Source organism: Nelumbo nucifera, chromosome 1 (assembly GCF_055504915.1).
Source record: "Nelumbo nucifera cultivar China Antique chromosome 1, China Antique-T2T, whole genome shotgun sequence".
In the NCBI taxonomy this organism is placed as follows: Eukaryota; Viridiplantae; Streptophyta; class Magnoliopsida; order Proteales; family Nelumbonaceae; genus Nelumbo; species Nelumbo nucifera.
The window spans coordinates 151845474-151864681 of record NC_142649.1 but is presented as its reverse complement, the minus strand read 5'-3'; the positions used below and the strand labels follow the sequence as shown (position 1 = coordinate 151864681).

The window sequence follows — 19208 nt, the reverse complement described above, 5'->3', positions numbered from 1 at the left end:
CAACCGAGGTGGCCACTTCACATACGGGGGCATCCTCGATCGCCATAAGGATCTCGGCCCGCTTCGCGTTCAGGGGCGTATAGTCCGTTCTTTCTGCTGTTGGAGCTCGGAAGGGCTATCTTGGCCTTGCCCCCGAGCTGGGTATTTTTTCTTTTTACCGTCCCCTTGAATTGAGGACTCGCCTTCCCTCTTTCTCTTTTCGGGCACGCTTGCGCTCTTCTGGTTGATTTCCTCCTCGGTCCTTATAAACTGATCCGCGAGCTTGAGGAACTCGATCACAGTCTTGGGCTGGTTAACTACCACATGCCACTTGAATTCTTTATGAGTAATGCCTCGCTTGGCCGCGGTGAGACGAACTACGGGGTCCAGATTGGGTATTTACAAACAAGTGTCATTGAACTGCTTGATATAACTCCGGATGGACTCCCCTTCCTTCTGGACTATGCCAAGGAGGCTCTCTTGAGTTATTGGGCACCTCTTGTTGGTGACAAAGTTTCGGTATCATGTGCCCAGCTTCTTATCGATCCGGGCGCAAGGTTTCGGTATCATGTGCGGGCCACCCCTTTAAAGGTGGTGGAGAAAGCCACGCACATACAGGATTCACTGGCCCTTGCCAGGTGCATCTAGGACTGGAAGGCGTCCACATGGTCGTTCGGATTGAAGGACCCGTCATACTTATCTAGGGGAGGGAGCTTGAAATCTTTCAGCATAGGGACCACAAGAAGTTCTGATGACAGAGGGGAAGGGACTGACAGGAGAGGAGTAGCTTTCACTTCATTTGAGCTTACCTCCTCCTTACCCTTGAGCTCGGGCAGGACGCGAGTGGCGGTTCGGCGAGCTCGTCAGCGCCTCCGTTGCTGCTTCGTCAGCTCGGCGTTGGTGCTACTGGATTCAGTGTTACCGAGCTCGATGGGCTCGAACTATTGATGAGAACTGTGAATCAAAGGGCCCTGCTTGTAATCGGCGGCTAGGACCTCGAACTGGTTTTCTGCGAGCGGGAGCTCGAACTGAGAGTGTTGAGGTGATGTGGGCCTGACCGGCTGGGAGGCCCCCGACCTGCCCGCGGGCTACGAGGCGGGGGTGACTGGTCTCTCCTTCCTGCCGCGAGACGAGGCTTGGCTTTTGGAAGGATTCTAGGTTTGAGAGGTCTCTCCCCGGCGAGGACATTCACTCCGGCAGGAGGGCTTGGCCTGCTTTGAGGTCGGATGCCGAGAGGGAAGCAGTTGCTGGGCTTGAGGCAGTGAAGGGAACTGCTGTTGGTACTGGTACTGAGAAACTTGATGCAACACTTGCTGTTGGTAGAGTTGAAACTGTTGGAACTGTTGCATTTGAGCCTACATGGCTCGCATGCACTGCACTAGGTCTTCAAGCTGGTTTTGGTTGCTCACTGGGGGAACAACGAAAGGTTCAATAAAGGTTGCTCTGACCACGAAAGGAAGTGCAACATTCATAGGTGCCACTGTGTGAGGCACGTTCAAGCTGGGAATTCCGTCCACAGAAAGGGGGACGGTGAATTGTCCAATGCAGACAGTTGGGAGCTGGGGTTGTTCCCCTGGAGTGTTCTGGTCGGTACCGTGTCCGGCATTACTAGAGGAAGCCATGAGTGCTGAGTTTTCAGAGAGAATTGTAGAAATTAGAGGAAGGCTTTTTGAAGCGTATTCCCACAGACGACGTCAAATGATGTTGCATGATCCAGGCACTCCTAGCTGGCAACTGACTGGCTCCTAGCTGGTGACGGATTGTACGTAAGAAGAAGACGGTGAAGAATTCCTGGGGGACTTGCCCGGTGGGAATACTCCGATGCTCAAGTTAGAACACGTGAGGAATGTATAAAAGAGCTAAGAGTGCGGGTAGCGTTAGATCAATGAATACTCGAGATTAACTCAAGGTGCAAGATACAAGATACAAGATACAAGATACAAAAATCATTGTTCTACTTGGGTTTTTCTCCCGTTGCCAATGATGGCTGTTGGTCGTTGCCAATTGGAGGGGGAGAGAGTGAAAGTAAACAGGCCTGGTTCGGTTCAGTGTGTCTGACGAGAGAGGAGCATGAAGTGGAATGGAACAAATAGAAGCTAACGGGCATTTAATCTATTTTGCATGTTTCAAGCACATGTATAGAGAAAGAATGCGTGGCACATCCTCATGATACGCGAACAGTGTGCACATAGACTCTGCCCTGATAGAAGAGAAATTTCATTTTAACACTTCTCCCAACAGGTTGGAGTTTATTTACTATTTTGCTGATGTGATGCTTAATGGCACCTAAGTGTTAATAAACGGATTCATTATTATTTTTCTTGGTTTTTCAAACAAATTAAGTACAAAACATAGATTCCAAACACACTAACATTTTACACATGGGCCACGTTTGCTCAACATCAACCTCGAATTTCTAGACATCTTTGTTTTATGGCGAGTACTTAAACTTAATTGCACTTTCACCTTTGCAAAAACCTCCCTTCATATTTTAAATGTACAAGCTCACTCCTCACCCATTTCATTTAAGCCTCCTAGTAAATAATGTAATTCTTTGAAATTTCTAAAATCCATTTTTTTGACTTTTATCTTTGGCTCATGAAGATTTTTATTAGAATATAAAAATTAATAAATTACCCCCAAAAGGCACTTTATTTAAAATGGATTTAATTCTCCGTTTCAGCAAGTGGACAACATGGGCAAAACTTGGGGTTAATCTTAAACAGTTAAACCTCCTCCCTGCACATTCATAATAAGGGCGTAGTTCTCCTCTCTCAAAGGCCAAACCACCTCGCCATGGAATTACACGGATTGCTTGCATTTGAAGGAGAATCCGATCAGTGGAGTAAACTGCAGGCATGCGTTTAGGGAATTAAATCAAGTGACAGATTGGATTGCCAATAAGGCGCTTTCACTGTTTTCTGCTTTTGTTGCACTTAATCTTCTGCTTGTGTAGCACTTTCATTTTTTTATAAAAAATAATAATAAGGGCATAATTGTACTTTTAACATCTATATCATAATGGAATGGGTATATTTAAATGTTATTAGAAACCTAAAGGGGGTTTTTGAAGATGACAAAATAATGGAAAAGTTTAAACTTTGGGGTAATGACATTTAACCATTTGAACTTTCGGGATTGTGTTAAAATTTCTAAAATGCCCATGTCGAAATTCTCCTCTTTTAAGTCTTTTTTACTGTTTTATTTTCTTTTTTTTTTTGAACTTTTAGGACACAATTTGTTACGGTAAAAAAACCACACCAATCCACGTAATAACAAAACAACTAAAGTCTGCATGTAAAAAAGATGACGAGAATGGATGAACACTGAGAAATGCTTAATGTTGGTTTTTGTACTCGTACAACATATAAGGGTATAAGTGCATGAGACTGGATTGCTCCTAATACATAGTGTCTCACACTGATTTCATACAAATACATCCTACCATGTATTGGGAACATTTCCCGTATTTATGTGTTATTATTTAGGGGAAATGTTCCTAATGCACGGTGGGATGTACCTGAGAACATGAACATTGTAAGTGTTTGAAGATAAAAGAAGATGATAAAGTAAATTTAAACATTGAGCATTTTAATAATTTTATTCTTATCTTATATTGCAAGATTTGAATTGGACTTAAATGCATATTTCTGAAAGTTTAAGATGCTAAATTGTGGCAATCTCAATTGAATAGGAACTCAATTGTCACCACCCCAAAGTATAGGGTATCTACATATAATTTTCCCAAAAAACAAGATAGAAGAGAAGCTCATGATGTTTGGTACCATTTAAGTTTATTCAGTAAACTTTTATTAATGGTGTTACATATGCGCCATCTCAGCATTTTCTCTCTCTTGTTATTCTGCGTAGATCGAAAATTTAAAAGTAAATTTTGGTTTATATGCATATCAGCGGTTTGTAAAAGTTATTTTTTGAAATTTCCACAAACGGGAGACATTTATTCACCGTTACATTGAAGTGGTGCCCAGTTGTCATAAACGGTTGCAATTATTGCATTTTTCGATTTTACCAGCAAATAAAATAGAAACGTTTATTGAAGAAACATAAACGTTACCAAACACATACTCACTTCCGACATCTCCCCCCTATCAGCCCGCTGCGATCTTCCCAAGATTATTTGCACGTCTAAGCGCGCAATTGAGTATAAAAGGGACGAACCAACTACAGAGAATTACTCCCCTGGCGTCTTATTATTTCTCTTACCTTGGGCTTATCTCCTTACAAGATCGTCTGAGGTTTTGTTTTCAGTTCTAAATGGAAGGAACGGTCATCGCAGCATCACATAGGGTTTCGTCTCCGCGGGTTCCTACTGTTAAACCCCGACGGAATTTCACAACTGAGAGGTCGATTCTAATGGACAATGGACGCTTAGCTCTTAGGTCCTCAGTAACCATTCGAGCACAGCAGGTGCGCAATGCCCTTTCAAACTCCCCCGAAGTCCAACTGGGTTTTGATCCTTTTTGATGTATAGTCATGGTTTCGGCTGGCAAGTCTTGAATTAAAACTGTTGATTCTTGTTCGAACTTAAATTTATTTTATGGGTTTTATTTTTTATTTTCTTATTTCTGAGGTGCATGGATTGGCTTTTTATACTAAGTTATTTAGACGTTCTTTTGATTGATCAGAAAATAAAAAGACCTTTTGGATGAAACTCTGATGGAAACTATGAAGTTCTTACATATAGAGATTTAATCAGCCGTTGCAGATATTGCTCTTTGTATAACTAAAGAATGTTTCTGTGATCAGCAGGGGCAACAAAATGGGTGTTCGCGGACATGCACCTAAATTTTAAATTTCATAAAATGACTTAATTGTACTTCAAATTATTATATAACAGTAAACAAAAAAAAACCCTGAAAATATAATTAGTACAAGTAATCTGTTTTATGATCGTCTGTTTACGAAGAACCAGAGTAGATATATAAAACTTAGATAGAAGCAATTAGAATAATAAATTACCAAATTTTCTGGGTCTTACTGATTATTACTAATGAGTAGACTCCCTTCTACGCGCTGTACAAAAGCTAACCTAAATTTATCCTTGAAGATTGCAGTATTCTGTTAGATGGATAGAGCATATAAATAACGCTGTTAGAAAAACACTGTATATGAATAACACACAACATTGCTATATTGTGAGAGGGGGACTCTTAAGTCAAGAATGGCCCTCCATTTTAAAATAAAGGTGATGTTTTTTTTTTTTTTTTTGATCAATAAAGCTGATATTATTTGGAGGTGCTCAACCCTATAAACCACTTAATCCAACTAACCAAATGGTTTAAAATTTATTTATATGGCTAAACCGCTAAAGTTCAGCCTACATAGCAAAAGAGTGTGGTTCTCATACGCCCATCATTTAAGCAGTTATATTGTTTGCCTCTCTATACCTATTTTTCTGCCACGGAAGGGTCCCATGGTTGATTAATACTGTTCACCAGATTGAAGCCCATTGGATAGACTGTTATGGGCCCGCGAATAGGATCTCATCACGGGTCGGTCCACGGGGAAAACCTCCTGTTTTCCCTTGTTCCTCCCTTTTCTTGAGGAACCTATTTTGGCGCCTTAATGGTGATTTGTTCAAGAGATCACCAACTCTCCTCACTCCTTTCTTGACTGAAATTTTCGATGCCTTTATTGAATAATATCAGCTCCTTAAATAGGATATTACAAGAGATAAGAGTCATACTTTTAGGAAGACTCCTTGCTAATTAGGAAGACTCCCTACTAATCTATCCTACTGAACTAATAAGATAAGATAAGACTGAACTGATAAGATAAGATAAGACTCCCTTTATCTATCCTACCGAACTGATAAGATAAGATAAGACTGTATCTAGCTAGAATTAGATAAGACGAGAATCAGCAAATCTTGCTCCCTTTACTGTTGCTTCCGGCGGTGATATGTCTTCCCAATAAAAGCGTCCACATCATAGACCATCTGTTCAATTATGCAGTCCATGCTGGCCTTATGGTGACCTTTGTATTGGGGTTTTGCCCAACTGATAATATCTCTCCAACTTTTTTATTTATATAATCTAATAGATGCCCAAGAGGGTTTGTTAAAGATTTCTGTCATTTAGGGAAGCTCAGTAAATTCTGTACGTATACATGTATGCATATGCATATACTAATTTCACCAAGGCTTGGAACTTATCCCTTATTCAATTGCTGTAGTCATGGATGAATTGGCTTAACATATTTAAGAGGAGGTCTCATGATGCATGTTGTTTGCTGATGGCAATTAATTGATGGAACTAAAGAAGGATTAAATGCAAAATTAGATTTACGGATAAATACCTTAGAAATCACAGGTTTAAAATAAGGAGTAAAACAAAAAATTTCTCTGTAAATTTAATAATAGTAGGAGTGGAAATCAGGGTACACTTAAAATTGGAGACTAAGAGATATTTCAATGTGACCTCTTCTATAACATTGGTTTGGTAATCCACAAGGAAGATGTTGGGGAGGATGTAACCCATAGAATTAGAGAAAGATGGGCAAAATGGAAAGGCACATCTGGAGTCTTATATGAGAGGAGATCCATAATTTTTCTATTTAATGAAATCATTTGAGAGTTGCTGATAAAAAAGGTCTTATATGATAGGAGAAATCCAGTTAGGCTAAAAGGAAAATTTTATAAAGTGGTCATAAGGTCAGCAATGTTTTATGGAGTGGAGTGTTGGGCAGTAAAGAAATGTGTCAAAAACAGGTTTAGCAGAAATGCAAATAACTAGATGGATGAGTGGGAAAACTAGAAAGGGTAGGATTAGAAATGAACTTATTTTAAGCAACTTAGGAGTAGCTCCAGTAGGTGATGAAATGAGGGAAAATTGACTAAGGTGGTTTGGTCACATGCAGAGAAGAATCTACAATACTGGTAAGAAATGATTTATTACAAGTTGAAGGGGCCAGAAGAGCTAGGGGCAGACTGAGGACATGGATTGAGGTAGTGATTTAAGAGCCCATAGTTTAACAATGAATGTTGTACTGAATGGTATAATTGGTATTAATTTTTCTTATTCTTCTTATTTATATTCCTTGATATTTTTTTAACAAAATCTTTGAGTTCTATTGATTTGAAAGAAAGACAAAGTAGTACAACTCCTTGCTCCCTTTCCCTTTACAAGGAAAAGGAAAGGTGACCATATTGATAAAAAAAAGGAAAGGTGACCACTATCATAGAACCGACCAGACAGCACTACAAAACAGTATCATATAATGTTACCCCAAGTTAGGAGCATCCAGGTAAATATTTTGTTATTAATATTCACTCCTTTTCTGGCTAGGCTATCTGCAAAGCTATTATCTGTTTTTAGTATCCACCTGAACAAGTGGTTTAACCCGGTTGTCAAAAATGCTCCCTCTTTTAGGAGATTCTTTGAATCCATGGACTGATGGACATTTGAACCATACTAGTATCCATCCTGTTTGAGAGGTCCCTCTGCCCCTTAATTCTGTGCAAAACTGAGTCATTACCTACCTTTTTTTAATCAGAAATGGTAACTTTCATTAAATTATGAAAGGGTAATACAAGATGTTTGAACAGGCACCCAAAATAGAGTGCTGTAACCTGGAAAGTAATCCGTTCTTAAATGCTGCCCAAAAGAAAATGGCCCTAGTAGAGCCTTGGAACCATGTACTAAAGCTCTTTGCCCCTTTCTTCTCAAGTTGAGTCCCCACGTCCTTTTGCCCTGAAAATAACATGGGAGCATCACTAGTACCATCTCTAAATTCCCTATAATACCTGATGGCCCTGAATTACCCAAGGAATAGCCATTTAAATAAAACTTGGATATTCTTGAAGTGCGGACTTCCATTTCTTTAACACTGGGGACACATTAATAGCATGGTTAGCCATTGTTTGCCAACATATGATGATGGAATCATTGGAAACCCCTCTAAACTCTTCTTTAGTGAAAGCTCAATATACAAGTCAGATCAAAACTAGTACCATCTCTAAATTCCCTATAATACCTGATGGCCCTTAATTACCCAAGGAATATCCATTTAAATAAAACTTGGATATTCTTGAAGTGCGGACTTCCATTTCTTTAACACTGGGGACACATTAATAGCGTGGTTAGCCATTGTTTGCCAACATATGATGATGGAATCATTGGAAACCCCTCTAAACTCTTCTTTAGTGAAAGCTCAATATACAAGTCAGATAAAAACTAGAGCTGTGAAAATTTATGGTTCCTGTTTTTAATAATGTTAAGTTGAAAGAATTAAACATTGTAGCTTTGGTAGCATTACAGTAAAATCCATGATTCATCATCAGTTCTCCACATCCCCCGACTTTCCCCACAAAATCATTTGGGATAGCAGAATCCCCTCCAAGATTGCTTTTCATTCTTGGATTGCAGCCCTTGGGAAATCCCTTAATAAGGAAAAACTTCTCAGAAAAGGCATAAATGTTCCTTCTTCCATCTGTGTTTTCTGTAACTTTGAGTTCTCTGTTGCCAAGACAGCTTCCCAAAAGCTTCAATGTAATCTGGGTCTTTCCAAGCTCAGTTTTGTAGGCGCTTCAAAGCTGGTAGGTGCAGAATCTGTCTCCCCAATATAAGGCATCTTGTTATCTACTTCCTGCAGCCACTCTCTGGTGCATCTGGATGGAGAGATACGACAGGGTCTTCAATGGAAAAGCTTCTCAGCTGGAGGAGTCTGCCGGAACATCTCTGCAAATGTCTTTTCTTGGACAAACACTGCCACTTCTTACGCTATATGACTTTTTGTTCTTAAAACACTTCTTTTTTGCTGTTTTTGAATACCTATATTTGTACATCTCACTGTATAGGGGTTGTTTCCTCTTTTGATCAATTAATACAATATTACCTTAGCTTTTCTTAAAAAAAGAATGAAACCTTGTAGACATGATTTTCAAAAAATATTGCTGAAAATTTTCAAAATATGTGCAAATTCAAATTAAGTAAGAAAACTGATAAAAACAAATTAATCCAATGTTCAACTTAGAGTCTACCAACTTTTAAACATTTTATGTTCAGATTAGATAGTAAATTGGGTTACAAATACACGAAAAAGTTAAAAGGTGCTTGTTTGGATCCATTCAATTTCTTATAGAAATTAGAAAAAGGAATTCCTTGTAAACAGAAAGAAAATAATACTTTGATTGTAATTATGAGTTAGTAGGGATAATCCTTGTTTGTAAGAAAGGGATTATGCCCAAATCAATAAATTAATTCTTGATAAATCATATAAGTGGCTCTAAAATTATATTTTATATTTCATCGGTGTTAATAGTCAAATTCCAAGGATGGATATTCTACACTTCCTCCAATGGATGATTCCAAAGGTAATGCACTCGAGATCAAGGAATGGGAAGTAGGAAGATTTCAAGATGAAATAGCTGCTAGTCATGGTATCAGAATTAGAAGACGGCCATCCACTGGACCCCCTTTGCATTATGTGGGTCCCTTTGAGTTCAGGTTACAGAATGAGGGCAATACTCCTCGTAACATTCTAGAGGAAATAGTATGGAACAAGGACATGGAAGTATCACAAGTATGTTTATGCTCCATTTTGTACGTCTTTTCTTTTTCCATTATAATGTGATGGATTGACTGCTAATATTCTTGAAACCTTTTTTTTTTTTCAGTTAAAAGAAAGAAAGTCATTGTCTCTTCTGAAGAAATCTCTTGAGAATGCTCCTCCCGTTAGAGATTTTGTTGGTGCTTTGAAGGCATCTTATATGCGAACTGGTTTACCAGCTCTGATAGCTGAAGTAAAGAAGGCTTCTCCAAGCAGAGGCATATTGAGAGAGGATTTTGATCCGGTAAATTTTTTGTGTATGTGACTCTGACAATGTCTGTGTCAGGCACAAATTGGATTCTGACACTTCATAGATTCTTAGGGACATGTCAACAAGTCTGTTTTTTCTGTTTTGCTGAGTTAGATTCCCAGACATATTTCTCTGTCTTGCAGTTTCTACAAACTTGTCCTGATTTATGTTTCTACTTTTCCTTAATTTTTTGCATTCATGAACTGAAACAGGTTCAAATAGCTGAAGCTTATGAGAAAGGAGGAGCTGCATGTCTTAGTGTTTTGACAGATGAGAAGTACTTTAAGGTAAATTTGATCTCTCTTGCTTAGTTATTGCCTGATGTCATAAATTTATGGGATGGAAAGATGTAGTAAATTTTTACTACTAGCATCAATTAAGGAAAGTTTTTTCTACTAATTGACTCTCTCGTTTGTTTTTCTTTTTTTTTTTAACTAAACAAAGGGAAGCTTTGAAAATTTAGAGGCAATACGGAATGCTGGAGTAAAGGTCTGCTCTGAAAAATATGTCTTCTATGCTTTCTTATGAACACATTATCTTTTGAATACAAGCTTCTCACTTCAGAAAGTAATGCAGTGTCCTCTTCTCTGCAAAGAATTTATCATTGATGCCTGGCAAATTTATTATGCTCGGTCAAAAGGGGCAGATGCAGTTCTTTTGATTGCTGCTGTATTGCCTGATCTTGACATACGCTACATGACTAAGATATGCAAAATACTTGGCTTGGCTGCGTTGGTGGAGGTCTGTTGATTGCTTTCCTGCTACATACTTTATTATTTGAGCAACTGCATTGTTTTGCTTATGATTCTTCTTTTCATGCACACCATTTCTCCCAAAAAAAAAAGGAAAGAAAGATTCAATATTCTGTTTATTTAACATAGTTAGTTTGTTACTAATATCAAGTTCTAGTGAATTGAGGCCGAACTTAGACAGCTACTCTTTAGTCCAACTAGACTGAAATTTTTGCTTATTTTTTATGCTTTTAAGTAATTACTTGCCCGTTTTTTATTTAAAAAGAGAAGGTTGACAGATATAAATGAATTTCTTGCTGGGCTTCTATCTATTTAACTTCATTGAGAGACATTACCTTATTTTCTTTGGTTCATCTATCTGCATTCAGGTCTATGTCTGTTATTTTCTATTTGCATTCCTTTATTAAAGAAGAAAAAGGTATTGCTGTTGCACTGATTAATTGAAATTGTTTGCATGGTTTTCTTTGTCTTTTCCTTTTCATTACCCTATTAAGGTGCACAATGAAAGGGAAATGGATCGTGTTTTAGGAATTGATGGAGTGGAACTCATTGGCATCAACAACCGTGACCTTGGTAATCTCTCTCTCTCTCTCTCTCTCTCTTTGTGACTCTATGAAGTGGCTAAATCTTGGGTCCAGGAACACAGAATCCATAGATAGGTCTGAGGCTCCTATAACTTGCCAAGTCTCCTATTTTTTTTTAGCATTGAGCCCACTATCAGATTGGTCCTCCCTAGTAAATGAGCTAGACCAAAAATAATTATGCACAGAAGGTTATAACAATCTCTGGTTCTACTGCTTTTAATTGGATGGAGAAGAAAAGTTTCTTTCAAGTTAAAAAGAAGGCCTTACAAATAATGCCCAATCTTTTATTTGGGACCTGTTTAATGGTGGTCCTGATTCTTAAAACATGAGATCGGTGAGAAGTTATGACCTTATGGGGCCCAAAGATCGACCTATGTGTCCTGATTCTATATACCCAAGATATTTCCTTGGAGAATTCTACTTACCCAAACCTTGTGCTTGACTGTATGATTTTTCCTTTTCCAATCCAACTTGTTTTCTTTAACAATGATATCTATGATTTATTGTCTTGTGGATTTTTTTTTTTGATAGGAAACGGCAACTTTCATTAGAGAAATGAAAAGATTACAGGTTTACCACCCACAAAATGGATGGAAAAAGAAAAACAAAAACTTACAAATAGGCCCAAAACAAAGCCTCCCTAGTAACTCCTTGCTTAGCTAAAGTGTCTTGTGGAATTTTGTCTAGTCACCTTCTTTTATGATGGTTCTGTCCAAACAATTTAAGCCTTTTAGTTGTGTAAAACTTAATTTTCATTATCATACTTTCTTAACTCCTTGTTTCACCTTATTTTGGAAATACATATAGCTGGATTTGCCACACATTCCACTGCTCTTTTAGGTATCATGAGGGAACAAATACCATGTACTTGCAAATCATCAGCTACATAACATATACTTTGGGTTCCCTTCCCGCCTTCAGGGTTGGGGTGTTATGGGTATGGGGAAAAGTTAAAGGGTTACCCCCCCCCTCCCTTTGTGTATCTCGATGAAGCCCCCAATGCCATCACCAAAAAAAAAAGCGAATTTGACTTTTTTGACAATTTAACTTTTCATTTGGCTAATCCACAGAAACATTTGAGGTTGATATTAGCAACACAAAGAAACTTCTTGAGGGAGAGCGTGGAAAAATGATCCGGCAAAAAGACATAATTGTAAGTAATCCTTTCACCAGTATTATCATTATCTTAAGCCATAGTAAATTTATCTCCCTTATTTTCCGTAAGTTTTCCCCCATTTTGGATGGGTTAAGGTTGTAGGTGGTGTTATGTTTTGTGTTCTCATGGGATTTGATGTCTGTTATTCTTGACTCTTCAGGTGGTTGGGGAATCTGGGCTGTTTACTCCAGATGACATAGCTTATGTACAAGAAGCTGGGGTTAAAGCGGTAAGACCATGAAGCTGTATATTTATGCATAGGGAATCTTTGATTCCATATTTTGCGAGTCCTGTGTATTTCAGAGTCATAGTTGTCATTGTCAAGGCTAGGGCTGTCAATGGACTGGATATTGGTCCAACCCAATCTGGTCCAACATGAGTTCATTACTGATGGACCAAGTCCAATCCAATAAATACTTTGGACTGGTCTGGTCCAATTCAATGTCTTATTGGATCACCCAAGATCCAACCTGTTCAAATTGATTTTAATTCAAATTGTGTCCAACACAAACCTGGTCAATGGACCAGATATTGGTTCAACCCGACCCAGTCCAATATAAATCTATTACAGATGGACCAGGTCCAATCCAATCCAATAAATACTTTGGACCATTAAATCTGAACTAGCCCAATTCAATGTCTTATTAGACTGTCCAACCCATTCAAATTGGTTTTGATTCAGATGGGTCCAATCCAAACCTGGTCCATTGACACCTCTACTCATGGCAATGCCCAAGTGATAAGGTGCTCATGGTGGGTTGCCTCGCTTAATCACCAAGATATTTTTTACACGAGGCTCTTGAATACTTTTATACTCTTAACTTTTTTGAGATTATAATAATAAAAGACATTATTAAACTAATGTGGAGCAATGAGTTTACATGGCCATAACACTTTCTTTTAACCCTCCAATAAAACACAACATACTATCAGCCAAAATGCCAAATGAAAAATCAAATCACTAGGGATTGTTTGCTTGGGTGATTTGGTTCTATGTGTACACATTGTCACAACACTTATGATCCTCTAATAAAACACAAACACGCTATTAATCAAACAAAAAACTAAATTATCCAGTGAGTGCATCCTACTACCCCAAATGACATACACTAAGTAACAACCCACTTAAATATGAAAAAAATAGAGATTACCTCTAGGGTCTACTACCTTACTATGACAATTTAGAAATACCTAACATGTTGAATGATGAGTTCACATGACCGCAACACTTTCATGCAACCCTCCAATGAAACGCAAGCATGCTATCAATCAAATGAAAAACGAAATCACTGAATGGGTGCATGTCGGTGATTTGGTTTCAATGAGTTCACATGGTCACAACACTTTCTTGCAACCCTACAATAAAACACAAACGTGCTAATAATTAAATTAAAAATCAAATCACCCAATGAATGCATGCCTTTTTCCTACCCTAAATGATACCAAAATAACCCACTAAACATATGAAAAAATAGAGACTACCTCTAAGGTCTATTACCTTACTATGACAATCAAGAAAAGGTATCCTAACCTGTATTGTGATGTGTTCACATAATCACAATACTTGTGGCCTTTCAATAAAACACTAACATGCTAATCAATCAAAAGAAAAACCAAATCATCCAATGAGTGCATGCTTGGGTGATTTGATTTTGATGAATTCACGTGGTTACAACACTTTCTCATGACCCTCCAATAAGTCACAAACATGCTAATAATCAAATTTAGAACCAAATCAACTTGTGAGTGCATGCCTAGGTGATTTGGTTTCGATTAGTCCACAGGGTTACAACACTTTTTTTTGCAACCCTCCAATAAAACATAGACATTTTATCAATCAAAAGAAAGACGAAATTACCCAATTGCATGCTTCTTGTTGCTACTCCAAGTGATACACTAATACATGAATTACTCCTTATCATATGATAAAACGGAGACTAATCAAATGGAGTGATGAGTTCACATAATCATCTCAATATCTCATTTTCTTGTGGCCTTTATAAAAAACCTAGGCATGCTATAAGTTAAAGGATAAACCAAATCACCTAGTCACTGGACTTGGTGATTTGTTTTCATAAGTTCATAGTCACAACAATTTCTTGTGATCATCCAATAAAACACAAACATGCTTGCTATCAATCAAATGAAAAACAACTAATCAAGCAAAAGCATGTTTGCTATTGCCACACCAAATGATACAAGAACAACCCACTACCATATAAAGTAGAAACTACTCTTGGGATATAGTCATATATTACTTAACTATCAGGTAATACCAAGGTAGCCAAACATGTAGAGTGATGCTTAGTTAATAAGGTGCTCATGGATGATTGCCTTGCTTAAATCGCCAAGATATTTTTATATGGTGCAGTTGGATACTTTTATGTTCTTAATTTTTTGAGATACTGTTATGATTGCATCACTTAAATCGCCAAGATACGCACACACACACACACACACACACACACACACACACACACACTAAAACACAACAATCTAGAAAATTTCTCCTTTTTTGAATTTTTTATTTTTTTATTCCATGTCATTTTTGAAACAACCAATGAGATGCTCTCCTTCCCCATAAAAAATTACCTAAAATCTCTCTCTCTCTCTCTCTCTCTCTCTTTCCCTCCCTCCCTCCCTCCCTCCCTCCCATACATTCTCAACAACATAAATAATATCCTCTCCTAAAATTTCTCCTAAACTACCTCCTCCACTTTCTCCTAAATTATTTCTAATTCCTATTTATCTCTTGAATTATCTCTAATTCCTATTTATCTTCTAAATTATCTCTAATTCCTATTTATCTTCTCCCCCACCTTTTATCTATATTTATCTAAAGAAAATTTAAAATTATTTAAATATTCTAACAAAATTTACAATAACTTTAAAATATTTATTAAAAAACACAAAAAATAATTATAATAGATTTAATAATATTCATATTATTAATAATTTTACATTTTTACAAATTTCATCACGAAATTATGTACTAAGCAAGGAGTTGGGCCTCTTTGTAAGTTTTTAATTTTCTTTTTCCATCCTTTTTGTGGGTGGTAAGCCTGTAATCTTTTTAATTTTCTAATGAAAGTTACCGTTTCCTATCAAAAAAAATATATAAATTATGATTTTTCGGATTATTCAATGTAAATGGTATTCAAACAATAAAGATTTAAAATTAAAAAAAAATATTATTTAAATATTTCAATGACTAATCTAATATAGTTTTTGGATATTAAACTATATTAGATATTAAACTATTATTTAAGACTAAACTATTTATTGACTAATCTAATATAGTTTTAAGTATTTATTGTATTTTTGCTATAAATTTTCAATAATTATTGTAGATTATACTATTGTTATTTGTTAGAGATTAGACTATTAATTTAGCTGAAATTAGGAGTGTTCACGGGTTGGTTTGGCTTGGTTGTAGGCTGTTTGGCCAACCAAATCGACCTGGTCAGGTTGGGGAGTTGGTCACCTAAAACCGACTGACCATTAGTGAAAATCGGCCAACTTGGGCTGTATCGGTTTGGGTTGGTTTTTGGTTTGGTTGGTCGGTTCAAAAGATTTTAAACAAAAAAATAAATTTAAATTTAAAAATTATAGTGATATTATTAAAAAATTAAATTTATGATATAAAATATTTTAGACTAAGAAATATGGAAAATTTCCCACTTTCCCATATAGAAAAATTATATTAAAAATATAAAATATTAATATATATCTATGATCAGGTTGTTCAATTTTGGTTAAACAACCAGGCCAGGTTGGGAAATTGCTGAACCAAAGCCAACCGGAAATACTATAAAATTGACCAACTCGGGTCGAGTTGGTCGGTTTCATCAATTTGATGAACAACCCTAGCTGAAATTAATTATTGTTATTTTTGTATTGTAAAAAAATTATTAAAAGTAGTATATAAAATATAAATAATTATTATTTATTTAAATATCGTTTAACTTTTGCTTAACAAATCCCGTGCATCGCACAGGTCCCCGCTAGTTATTAAACTAAATTATTCATTTTGAGTTAAAATGTTAGTTTCTTTTTATTATTTTTCTTATTTGTTAGGGTTCAATCAAGATGTATACTGTCTTGAACCCTCAAAGACTTCAAAACCTGAACTAATAAGCACAGAAGAGCTCAAAATTTTGTTCAATCAACACATATTGATTCTTCTTCTTCTTCTTCTTTCATCCTTTCTTTTTCTTCTCTTAGGCTCAGTTTGGAAAGAGTACAAATACAAATATGTACAGTACAAATGCATAGAAAATATAAGGTTTTACACTCTACATATTTGTATTTGTACTCCCTCCAAACTGAGCCTTAGGAAAAAAATAGAGGTTCAGCCCCTTATTTTCTAAAATTTCTTTTCTTTCCATTTTTTTTCATAAATATGTTGATTTTTCTTTTGTTTTAAGCGAAGCTTATACATCCTTTTTTTATGAAGATTATAGACAATTAATAGTGAAAGATGGTTTTCACTTGCAATTGAACATAGGGAATTACCCTAGGATTCATGGGTTTTGTTCAAAAAAAAAAAAAAAAAGAAAATCTCATCACCTAGGTGCTCTTCTAGGTGACTAGGCAACTAAGTGCCCCCTATCGCCTAGCCTCGGTGCCTTGAAAACTATGTTCATAGCTCTAAATGGCAATCCCTGTTTTTCTGCTAAAATTTTGTGAAAATCTGATCTGGACATCAAACTATTGAGACTGGCAGCTCAGACTTCAGTGGTTTGACTGTTAGTATATAAAACTGCGATTAAAGAAGAGATTGAAAGAAGAAAATGGCATAGAAAATTGAAGTAAAAAGGGGTTTTTACTGTGCAGTCCATCCCAACAAATCTTAGCTCCACCGTACAGTTGGGGTAGGTGCCAGGATGCTAATGCATGGGCGGGTATTGGTGTTATAGGGGGAGGTGTTTGAAATTTTGAATTGTTGTAGGTCTGCAGTGGAGTTCAGAGTTCTGACGTGGAGTGCAGTGTAGTTATCCCAAGTAAAAATCACTGAATTGTCAATAACTACTTCTACAGTTTTCAGGTAGTTTCTAAGGAAAATTTGAGGACTGACCCACTGTTTCAGCCTTCAAGGACCTGTGTGATGATGCAACTATTGAATCATCAAGCATGGTCCAGTTTTCATAACTACTGAGTACTAGTCGTGACCCTTACTGAGGATCCAAAACATTGATGTGGCTTTTTTTCAAGATGCCCCACATTTTGCATGTTACTTTGCCTTCTAATAAAAATAGGAGATTTTCTTTTTGCCACTGTAATTTTGAAATACATTTAATGCCCTTCAAAAGTAAGTAAATATATCTAAAACCTATCAAATGCAGATAATTCTGCTGCAGAATAAGCTATTATCGTGAAAATCGGTGAACTGTGATTAAGAATTGTCTTTTGAGTTTTGACCAAAACAAGCAAGAGGTGGAATAACATAAGGACCTTCTTGTAATTGGCATGTATCTTGTGAAGACACCCATAAGAACCATGTTTTGGGTTTTGGAGAATACAAACAATAGTTTCCATTAAATGAATAATTGGTCCAGATCCTAAAATCAAATGGGTTGTATGATGCTAGCTTTAGGTATGGGGTCCTAATGAGTAATGAGCTGCTTTGTTTAATTTGATCATTCATGCCTATTCAAAAGATAATTATGTGGACCTAATTTTCTCTTGAGAGAGGAAACATATCCAGATTACTAGCTAACTAGACCAACTACAGTGGGGCAAATATGGCTCTGCCTTCACGGTGGATCGTGTAAATGTCTCCTCTTTTTTTCCTAGTAAAGAAACCATTCAAATGTTTGATTTGATCTATCGACACTCTGATGTCTCACTACCTGTATACAAATGTTACAATTTCCGATGCAGGTTCATGCTTGTATTGATATAAATACTTGTGGCTGGGTTTCTATATTGGAGACAAAGAGATGCATTTTAGTAGTTCTAATTGAATTTTCAATATTGTCTTTGTAGGTATTGGTTGGGGAGTCCATTGTAAAACAAAAAGATCCAGGTGTAGGAATAACTGGACTATTTGGCAAAGATATATCTTCATGAGTACCTTCAGCCGCCTCCACCATTTTGATTTTCTTATTCTTCGCCTTCTCTTGGCTTTGGTTTTGACTTTTGTGGAAGTATAAACTGGAAGAATAAACTGTAATATCTATTGAATAAACAAAAGTAATTTAGCCACCATTATGTGGAGAGCTCAATTGTACTTTTTAGTTTCTACTTTTTAGATGTAACAATGGGTTCCTTCTGCTCCAGCTGTTACAAGGTAGAAATATGAAAATACCTACCACCCTGGGGCTAAAGCCGTGAATCCCAATTCCCAACCCTTGATGTATTGACGTTAAGGTGGGTTTCCATGATACATCCAATGAGCCCGATGGCTATGGACACAAGTCGATTTCACCTCTTTTAGAAGCGCGCTTGTGTGTGTGTTTCACACACAAAGAAAAGCCAAAGGGTAAAGGTCTAACAGGTCTGGGCCTATATTACTGGTTCAGAGGCCCAGAGTTATAGTGGGTTAAGCCCGACCGAGGCCTGGCCCATTATCACTCCTACTTCACACACACACACACAGGCTGAATTCTGAAAGCAACTCTTCTTAGGTTTTGTGTTTGGAGTTTGGACATATCTTCATTCTTTTTTTTGACGTATCCTGATTCTTAGCTTAGCTGACAAAAATTAAGAAAGCCATTTATATGAAAATAAATCATTATCAAATAGCTCATGCCTTGGGACTTGGGAAAAAAACGAAAAACGAGAACAGTGAATGCCATGAGTCGGTGAAGGCGTGAGGGCGAGGTGAAAGGATAGATACCACGTGCAAATGTCAGTTTAGTGCATTATATTGTAGTTCAATTTTTTTGCTATTGTCTGGTCAGATTTCATTTAAC

The 19208-nt window shown here is 36.9% G+C and overlaps 1 protein-coding gene across 2 annotated transcripts; it reads left to right on the top strand.

Annotated features, from left to right (window-relative positions):
- Positions 1-4050: 4050 nt before the first annotated feature.
- Positions 4051-18518, top strand: LOC104587894 (indole-3-glycerol phosphate synthase, chloroplastic-like). 2 transcript variants are annotated; one of them, XM_010245665.2, is made up of 10 exons: positions 4051-4407; positions 9262-9522; positions 9617-9793; positions 10012-10086; positions 10244-10288; positions 10376-10540; positions 11046-11124; positions 12206-12288; positions 12452-12520; positions 18280-18518. In XM_010245665.2, the coding sequence occupies exons 1-10, from the start codon at positions 4255-4257 to the stop codon at positions 18361-18363; spliced, it is 1191 nt and encodes a 396-aa protein (XP_010243967.1). In that variant the 5' UTR covers positions 4051-4254; the 3' UTR covers positions 18364-18518. The 2 variants fall into 2 exon arrangements, with proteins under 2 accessions (XP_010243967.1, XP_088750864.1); XM_088894738.1 differs by having other exon boundaries at positions 4221-4407; positions 8515-9522.
- The last annotated feature ends 690 nt before the right edge of the window (positions 18519-19208 follow it).